This window comes from Nannospalax galili, unplaced genomic scaffold, assembly GCF_000622305.1.
Source record: "Nannospalax galili isolate Female #2095 unplaced genomic scaffold, S.galili_v1.0 scaffold2927, whole genome shotgun sequence".
In the NCBI taxonomy this organism is placed as follows: Eukaryota; Metazoa; Chordata; class Mammalia; order Rodentia; family Spalacidae; genus Nannospalax; species Nannospalax galili.
In genome coordinates, this window is record NW_008355812.1 from 626,972 (window position 1) to 635,879 (window position 8,908).

Sequence of the window (8,908 nt, forward strand, 5' to 3'; positions counted from 1 at the left end):
CTCCCACCCTCCCACCCACTGGCTTATTGTAGGAAGGTGAAGGAAGCGAAGGCCCTGACATCTAACACAGGGACAGAACGCCATTCTGCCGCTAGTGTTGCTCCTGGACTGCTGCTGGCCACCAGAATGGGCCTGCTTCTGCAGGGAGCGCCTTCTGCTGGCAGCCTCTGTCCATCCTCCCTCCCTCTCATTTGTGATCCTGAGCTTCTGGGACTGTAAGGCCCCACCCCAAGTTCCTTGGCTCTGTGCCTTCCCCCAAGGCCTCTCATAACTTTCTCAGATTCCTCCAGGTGCTTTCTTCCCTCTTGACCCAGAGCCACAGCCGTGCTGTAGATAAATGAATTGCAGGGTCAGACCTTATCCAGGGCACCACTGATGTCCTCCCTCACCGCTGCAGACAGAGTAACCGCACAGTGCACATGACCCAGGAGTTCCTGGAGTACCACGCCAACGGGGACGTGAAGCAGGGACCTATTTCTGACAACTACCTGTTCGCACCCAACCAGACTGCTGAGCCTGCCTGGGAAGCCGTGGAAATGGAGATGGTGGTGGGAACGTTGGCAACAGAGATCCGGCAGTACTTTTACAGGTGCCTCCCCCGAGTGGGTCCACAGCCCATGGAAAGCTCGAGAGCAGGTGGATCAGTAAACAGAATCCTCCCAGATCCTCTGCCCTGGGGCCTGGGCCTGGCAAATGATTGTTAATTTTTTTTAATGTGTATGAGTGTATTGCCTACATGTATGTAAGTGCACCTGTGTCATGCAGTGCCCATGGAGGTCAAAAGAGGGTGTCAGATTCCCTGGAACTGGAACTGGATTTACAGACGGTTGTTAGCCACCATGTAGGTGCTGGAAGCTGAACCCAGGTCTTCTGCAAGAATAGCCAATGCTTTTAACCACTGAGCCATTGCTCCAGGCCCTTGTTAATGAAATTTGATGAATGACTCTAGCTTCTGCCTATGCTTTTTGCTTAAGCCCATGCAGTTATACCAACTGCTGAATTCAGAGCGCAGGAGAGGGGCTCTTGTTCCTTGATGAGTTTCAAGCAACTCTGTGGGGGCCACACACCTCCCATTGGATTAACTTGTCCAGTAGTGCCATTGTCCACATGGCCCAAGATAGCTAGCTTCCCACTGCCTACCTTGCCTACAGGAGGGAAGGCATCTTCAGCTCCCCCTACAGAGTTCTCCTGCTCACTGTCTAGGAACACGACAGACCAGAGTTATACCTATGCAGTCTATTCTCGGCTCGCTCACGTGCCTGCTGGGGAACTGCTCTGCCAACGGATAGAGCAAGAATACAGAGTGGGCCCCTTGGAGCTGAACCGCGAGGCCATCCTGAGGACCAGCAGTGACCTTAACAACCATCAAGTTCTCTACTCAGACAACAATGGCTACCAGATGCAGCGTAGGCCCTACCAGATCTTCAAGAACAACACCATCGCCCGGGTATACCTGTAGCAGCTACATACTACCCAAGGGTGCTTTTTCTGGCCCTGTTAGTTGCCATATGGGTGCTGGGACTCAAACCCAGGTCCTCTATAAGAGCAGTCAGTGCTCTTAACTGCTGAGCCATCTCTCCAGCCCCCTTCCCGGCCCTGTTAAGCATACACTCACGCATCTGTACCCTGACAGTGCCATTTCCAAGACCTGGCTTTCTCTCTGTTCCTTTTTGGTGAAATGCTTTGTCAAAGGTCATTTATTTATCTATTATTTTTTAACACGTAAGAGTGTTTTGCCTGCATATATGTAAGTGCACCATGTGCGCTCAGTGCCCATGGAGGCCAGAAGAGGGCATTAGATCCCCTGTAACTGGAGTTAGGGATGTTAGCTGCCGTGTGGGTGCTGGGAACCAAACCTAGGTCTTCTACAAGAGCAGCCACTGCTCTTAATCACTCATCCTTCTCTCCAGCCTCTCAAAAGTCCTACTTGATGTTAAGATGAGTGTAGAGCCCCATCAGCCAGGCCACATGACCAAGAAGCCACAGACAGGAAGCTGAGGCCCGAGTGCCATTCTGCCTAGGGGAGGGCTGGTGGGTGGCCTGCCTGACCCTACGCTGCAGCTTGTGACACTTGTGTCTCCAGAATTACTACCCCATGGTGCAGTCGGCCTTCATTGAGGATGACAGAAGCAGGCTGGTGCTGCTGACGGAGCGGGCACATGGCGTCTCCAGCCAAGGGAATGGACAGGTGGAGGTAGGAGAGGCCTGGCCTGGACCCCCACAGGCCCTCGTGGCTACCCACAGTTATGTCCAAGCAAGGAAGGGCCTCCTGCATGACTCTCCTGCAGGTGATGCTCCATCGGCGGCTGTGGAACAACTTGGCCTGGGACCTAAACTGCAACCTTACACTAAACGACACCTCTGTTGTCCACCCTGTGCTCTGGCTTCTGCTGGGTCCTAGATCCGTCACTACCAGCCTACACCCAAGGAATGGGCTGGCACTGCAGCACAGGCCCGTCGTGTTGTTCGGAGAACTGGCCCATGAAGAGACTCCTATTCAGAGTATGCATCTCCAACGCACAGGATATGTCAGCCAGACCCATGGCCTGGAAAGGGCTCCCACCCAGGGCTCTGGGCAGCACTGAGCAGGAAGGGACCTTGGGGACCGAGTGTTAACAGTGGCAGGATGCTGTGGGTTTCCAGAGAGGAGGCATTCCTGGCAGGTTTTCCTAGGCCTCCACTCACCTGTCTGCCCAGCCACCTCACCCCACTCTGTGCATTGCCTGGATCTGATGGCCCTGTAGGGTACAGGCTCCCCCAGGCGACCAGGATCTTTGCTGCACAGGAAAGTTCAGTGTGTCTGAGGGGCTCCCTTTCACCGCCCCCACGCACATATACACATGCACGTGTGCACTCTGGAAACGCCACTTGAGCTGCTGAGCCATGGGAGAACTTACTCTGAGGCCCACAAAGCTCAGGACCTGGAAACTCCACAGGGTGTCCCTCATCTCACCTGGGCTGACTGCAGGCCCTCCTCCCTTCTCTTTCCTCCTCTCCTCCTTTTCCTCCTCCTCTTCCTCTTTCTCCTCCTCCTCTCCCTCCTCATTTTCCTCCTGTACCTCTGCCTCCTCCTCTCCCTCCTCACTAGGACAGGACTGTACAACTCCTGGGGTGTTCTCAGAGAACAGCTGTCTCCTACCATTACTCAAAAGTAGGAAAGGTTTGCTTTGGCTCGTGGTCTCATGGGTTTCGGTCCACGGTCACTTGCTTCTGTTGTCCTTTGGTGCCACTGTACTTCCTGGTGGGGAACACAGGACAGAAACCTGTTTACCATGTAGCAGCTGGAAAGCAAAGAGGAAGAGGAAGGGGCGGCTTCCCACCAGCCCTTCCAAGGGTGCAGCCTAGTGACCTAACGTCCTCTCCCTAGGTCCCACCTCCTAAGGCTCTACCAGCCCGCTGGGTGGGGACAAAGCTTTAGCATATGGGCCTTTGGGGAGGGCCATGGAAGATCCAAACCACAGACCATGCAAAAGGAACTGAGACTCAGACTTTCCAGACTGGAGTGCAGTAGTCCCAGGGACGGATTATGATTGCTTCTGCTTGGGCCAAGTGACCCGTGTCTGGGCCAGCCCCTGTGGTGGGTGAGAAGGGCAGCAGCACCTGTGAAAGTCAGCATTGGAAAAGGGTCCGAGGGCCTCTGAGTGGGGACTGATTGGTGGTGAAGCAAGAGGGGAGCTGGCACCCCTCAGACTAGAAAGCTGGGCCTGTGTGAGCGTGAGCAAGCTGTGTCCCTCTCAAGCCTCCTCCTCTGGCCTTTGAAACAGCCAGATGAGTAAGTTCAAGTCCCTACACATCTTAGGCTGTGTAACCCTAGCAGCTGGATGTGGAGGGAGCAGCATGGCGGGGAGGCCTGTGTGAATGGGGGTTAGAGTGGAACTGGAGCCCTGGACTAGAGCTTCAGACTCACTATGGCTATGGAAGGGGCAGAGGGCCTCATGTGGAAAGCTGAGTGCCGGGAGGAGGCGTCGGTCGTAAAGCCCCTCCTCCCTGTTTCTCTGACTTACAGGACCCCCAGAGCCCCCAGCTGTGACACTACCCCCAAACCTGCACCTGCAGATCCTCAGCATTCCTGGCTGGAACTACAGCACGAGCCATGCCCGGCACCTGCGCAGCCTTCGGACAGGTGAGGTGGCATCTCGCTGTGGCTCTGTCCCCTCCCTCACCCCCCAAGCCCACCAGAGTCACCACAGCTCTGCAAGGTCCCCTGGTCCCCTCAGCTAGCACATGGGGAGACCAAAGCCTGCAGACATGGAGAATGGGCAGTCTGCCAGCCAACTGGGGTGGCGTGGGCTCTGCCTCTGGCCCCCAGCCCCAGGCCCAGCTCATGAGCAGCCATACTGAAAATGAATCCCACCCTGTCCCCAGACAGTCACCCACTCCTGCTCAGTCCTCTGGCTGCGCTATGCTAGTGTTTGTGTCAGAATCTTTTCATCCTCCTGTGACAAAGTACCTAAGAAAATCAGCTTCAGGGAAGCAGGACTTGTTTGGCTCACAGGTTTGTTGGTTTGGAGGTTTCAGTTCATGGCGGGGGGTGGGGGGGTAGGATGCCACCCACATTCTGGGCAGCATGCTGTTAGAGCACACCCAGTATGTGCTGTACCCTCTCTTAGGAGTCTCTCAACCCAGTCAAGCTGTCAATCAATATGCCTATCACATGCCTTATTCCAGAGAGTTCTTCAGCACCCAAGCACCCTAGTTCCCACTCACCTGCAAAGCTGGGGCAGCCCAGCTGTCAGGAGTTCCATTTAGCAGATAGATGCCCCTATGCCAGGCACCAGGGGACAGACAAGGAACAAGGGTGGTAGGGTCCCTGGTCTCTGGACATTCATCAGACAGCAGTAGCAGTGAGAAGGGATGCAGCCATCAAGGAGGGCCTCCCAGGGGGGGTGATACCTGATAGGAAGCAACAGATCACTTCTGCTCACTGTGTGTTGACCACAGTAGCACATAATCACGCCCAACTCCAGGGGGTAGGGAGGAACAGACGAGGATTTGAGGACAGGCCCAAGGGTGGACACAAAGGAGTGAAGACACTGACATTAGCCCCTGTGCGATGAACAGGAGGCTGGTGTCGGCACACTCCAGCTGGACCCTGCCTCTGCTACACATGAGCCGTGTGGCCCTGGACAAGTGCCTGTCCCTCGGAACGGCTGCTGCCCTGACGGGAGGCTCAGATACAGAGTCCAGAGTGCTAAGAGCCAGGCCCAGACCCTTGAGCTTGGCTGAGGATCCTCTGTCACTTCCACTCCCAAAGGCAACGGAAGGAAGGCCCAGGCAGACCTGCGCCGAGTCCTGCTGAGGCTCCACCACCTGTATGAGGCAGGGGAGGACCCAGTCCTGTCTCAGCCTGCGACAGTGGATCTCAAGGTAAACCTCCCACACCCACCCCACCCAAGACCTGCCAGGCCTCCCAGCATGCTCCAACCAGGGGAGGCAACCCAGTAAAGACCCTGCCTGGGCCACACCTGGGTCAGAGGACCATTTGATGTGTTCCCTATGAGGCCTGCTGGGCTCATACCCAGGCCCTTCCCTTCAAAGTCCTCTAGATTTCCCAATTGGCACAGCAGGCCCACACCCGGTTCTTCCTTATTTATTTTTGCTGCAAACCTTTTGGGGGGAAGGAGGGGTGTATGGTATATGTATATGTTTGCATGACTGTGTGCACATGTGCATGCCAGTGTACATGCAGTGCACATGCATGTGTACACATGGAGACCAGCAATCAATGTCAGAGTGTCTTCCTCTGTCACTGTACCTTTTTTTTAAATTTTGTATGAGTGCTTTGCCTGCATGTAAGTGCGCCACATGCATGCAGTGCCTGCAGAGGCCAGAAGGTGACATCAGATCCCCTGAAACTGAAGTTGTGGATGGGTTGTTAGCTGCCATGCGGCTACTGGGAACTGAACCTGGGTCCTCTGTAAGAATGGCCAGTGCTCTTGACCACTGAGCCATCTCTCTAGCACCACCCCTCCGCCTTATTTTTTGAAACAGGATCTCCCACTGAACCTGGAGTTCACTGATTGGCTAGGCTGGCCCAAGAGTTCCAGGGGTGCTCCTGCCTCTGTTCCTCACCCTGCCCACCCCCGTGCTGGGGGAAACTCTGCCAGCTGTGTCCCCAGCCTGCTGCAGAATCCTTTCAAACAACACAGACATCATTTGTGTAGTCAGAAAATCAGACCTATTCTCCCTAGACTTCGTTGGCAGGGTGACTTAAAGTCGGAGAATCCAGGGTCTGGGTCTCAGGTTCCTACAATCTTCTGGGGCTCAGTTTCCGCACCTGTTAAGCTAGGAGAGGCCCAGGGCTTTGCTCTAAATGCCATAGCGAAGCCAGGTATAGTGGTGCACACCTTTAATCCCAGCAGTTGGGAGGTAGCAGAGGCTGGCAGAGCTCTGTAAGTTCAAGGCCAGCCTGGTCTACATAGCAAGGTTCAGGCTATCTGGGGCTACAAAGTGAGACCTTGCCTCAAAACAAACAAAAAAGGTTGTGGAGAGGCTCTGGGGCAGTGATGTGTGCACAGTACCTGCCCTCTCTGCGGGCTCCCAAGCATCGTCTCATTGAGGTGCCTGTCCCCACCTGAGCCTGCTCATCTGGGAAGGTGCACATCCCCAGCCGCAGATTCCTTGCCTGTGAACAACCTGGCTATCTACCCTTGCAGGTGAAATGAGGCAGGGGTGTTAGGCTCAGGCTAGGCCCTGGGGCGACAGGTGCAGTCAGTACCGTGGGTGCCCTGCTACTGTTTTTGATTCTCTGCACTGCTTGGATCTGGGGTATCAGTGAAACCCACCCTTCCCTCTACTCCTGTCCTGTAGGCTGTGCTGCAAGGGCTGGGGTCCGTGGTGGCTGTGGAGGAGCGCTCACTCACTGGGACCTGGGACATGCACACACTGCAGCGCTGGCACTGGAGAACAGAGACTGGTCACTCGAGAGGTTTGGGATCAGCCTTAGCCCCCCTGGGAGTCCCAGCAGCACAGATAGGCCCAGTGCTGTGTGGCTTTCTCTCTCTGAATCCACAGCCCTCCATAATTATCAGAGTAGGTTAGGAAGGGCTTTGGATCAGTCCCCTCCTGCCAAGGCTCCACACAGGAGTGTGCACGTGTGTGTGTGTGTGTGTGTGTGTGTGTGTGTCTGTGTGGAGAAAAAGATATGGGGGGGGGAACCACACACGATGACTTGTTTCTATGCTGGGTGAGAGCCCCAAGCCACAACACAAGTATGCCCCCAGGAGTTCTGCTGAGGTAGCCCTGCTGCACAGTGTAGGGCTGGGAACAGTGGACACCCAGCCATCCAGGCAGGCAGAGAGCATGAAGATGCTCCCTGCCGAGGCTAAGCCCAAGCCCGAGCTGGACTTCGGTGGAGCTGGTACGGTGAGGGCAGATTTCTCCAGATGGTCCTACCCAGTAAGCCTTAGGCACTTAGTGCAGCCCCCACAGGGAAATCTGACCAATGGGTGGTACAGTGACCCTCACTGCAGCCCCCGGGGAGGATAGATGGTGAGATCCGCTTTAGCCTGGGAGGAGGGGGCAGCTATGGTCACAAGGTCACATGGTCACAGTCTGTAGACAGCTACTGTGCTCTGAGGGGGAGGGGGGCTCCTGGAGGAAGCACCAAGCTGGACAGCCTCCTTGTATTCCCCAGGTCAGACCACCTCCCCACCACAGCCACCAGGAGGCGCCACCATCACTGTGCACCCCAAGGAAATCCGGACATTCTTCATTCACTTCCGGCAGCCATGAACACTGGACCTTGGAACTGGAAGAAACCGAGGGACCCACAGTGAGACGAGGGACCTAGAATGAGACGCTAGCTCAGGAAATGGCCGTGGGGGGGGTTCAATTCTTAAATTCTTTCAAATAAAAAATCAAAGTCTGTGTTCTTTCTTTCCATGCTGAAGCCAGGCCCCTCCTCTCTTCTCACAACAATAGTCCCTCCCTTCCTTCGTCCATCCCTCCCTTCTTCCCACCCTTCCTCCCTCCCTCTCTTCCTCCCTCCCCTCCCTTCCCCTCTCCTCCCATTTTTTTGAGAGCTTTTATGTTTCAAAGTTAACACGTGAGTCTAGAAAATCGAAAGCCTTGCGGCTTTCAAGGTTGTCCACAGCCACCCACTGTAGACATGCCCTCAGATCCTCCCAGCATGCCCCGTATGTGCCTGAGCCACACAGGGTGGGTCTGCCTGCTTCCCACACATTTACTGATTCCCAAACCAGAGCATGTAAATTTTTTGATGACCAAGCATATACCTCACACTAACTCAATCTATTAGCAAAAATATTGTATCTGACCTTTCATGGAGCAAAGACCCTAGATACAGTATTGGTGGAGCACAACACTGAGCGCGACATTGTTAGGGTCGCTCATTGTCACTTTCATGTTAACAAAAAATGGTGGTGGGTGCACGCCTGTAATCTTAGCACCAAGTTTGAAACAGGAAGGTTGTGAGTTCCAGGCTGGCCTGGGCTACAGAGTGAGTCTGTCTCAAAAATAAATAAATAAACAGAGCTGGGTCTGTAGCCCAGTTGGTAAAGTGCTTGCCCAGTATTCACAAGGTTCTGTACAAGCAAGGTCTGGCTGTGCACCCTATAACCCTAGCACTTAGGAGGTAGAGACAGGAAGATCAGTTCAGGGTCATCCTGAGCTATGTAGCAAGTCCAGGCCAACCTAGGATACATGAGACCCTGTCTTGAGAAACAAACACTCAACATGCCTGTTATTAACACTAGTGAGAAGGTGTGTTGCATGGAATTGCCTCTTGTAACTCTGCAGCGCACCCAAGAGTTGCGTGTGGAGATTCAGCTCAGGAGTGCTCGCACTGCCTGTGTGAGGCCCCAGGTTCATCCTAGCACTGCCAAAAAACAAAATAGTCAATCTAAGTCAGGCTTTCCCTGTGTTCCTTCTACACCACTGCTGAATG

General features: G+C 54.6%; 1 protein-coding gene across 1 annotated transcript in view; it reads left to right on the forward strand.

The window, feature by feature from the left end:
- Positions 1-7,880, forward strand: part of Man2b2 (mannosidase alpha class 2B member 2) — a 31,790-nt gene extending 23,910 nt beyond the window's left edge. Inside the window, exons 12-19 of the mRNA XM_008853800.3 lie at positions 398-589; positions 1,204-1,447; positions 2,084-2,194; positions 2,289-2,502; positions 4,007-4,123; positions 5,255-5,367; positions 6,811-6,928; positions 7,637-7,880. Of these exons, the coding sequence (XP_008852022.1) occupies positions 398-589; positions 1,204-1,447; positions 2,084-2,194; positions 2,289-2,502; positions 4,007-4,123; positions 5,255-5,367; positions 6,811-6,928; positions 7,637-7,734 (1,207 nt within the window). The 3' untranslated portion in view covers positions 7,735-7,880. The remainder of the gene's footprint in view (positions 1-397; positions 590-1,203; positions 1,448-2,083; positions 2,195-2,288; positions 2,503-4,006; positions 4,124-5,254; positions 5,368-6,810; positions 6,929-7,636) is intronic.
- The last annotated feature ends 1,028 nt before the right edge of the window (positions 7,881-8,908 follow it).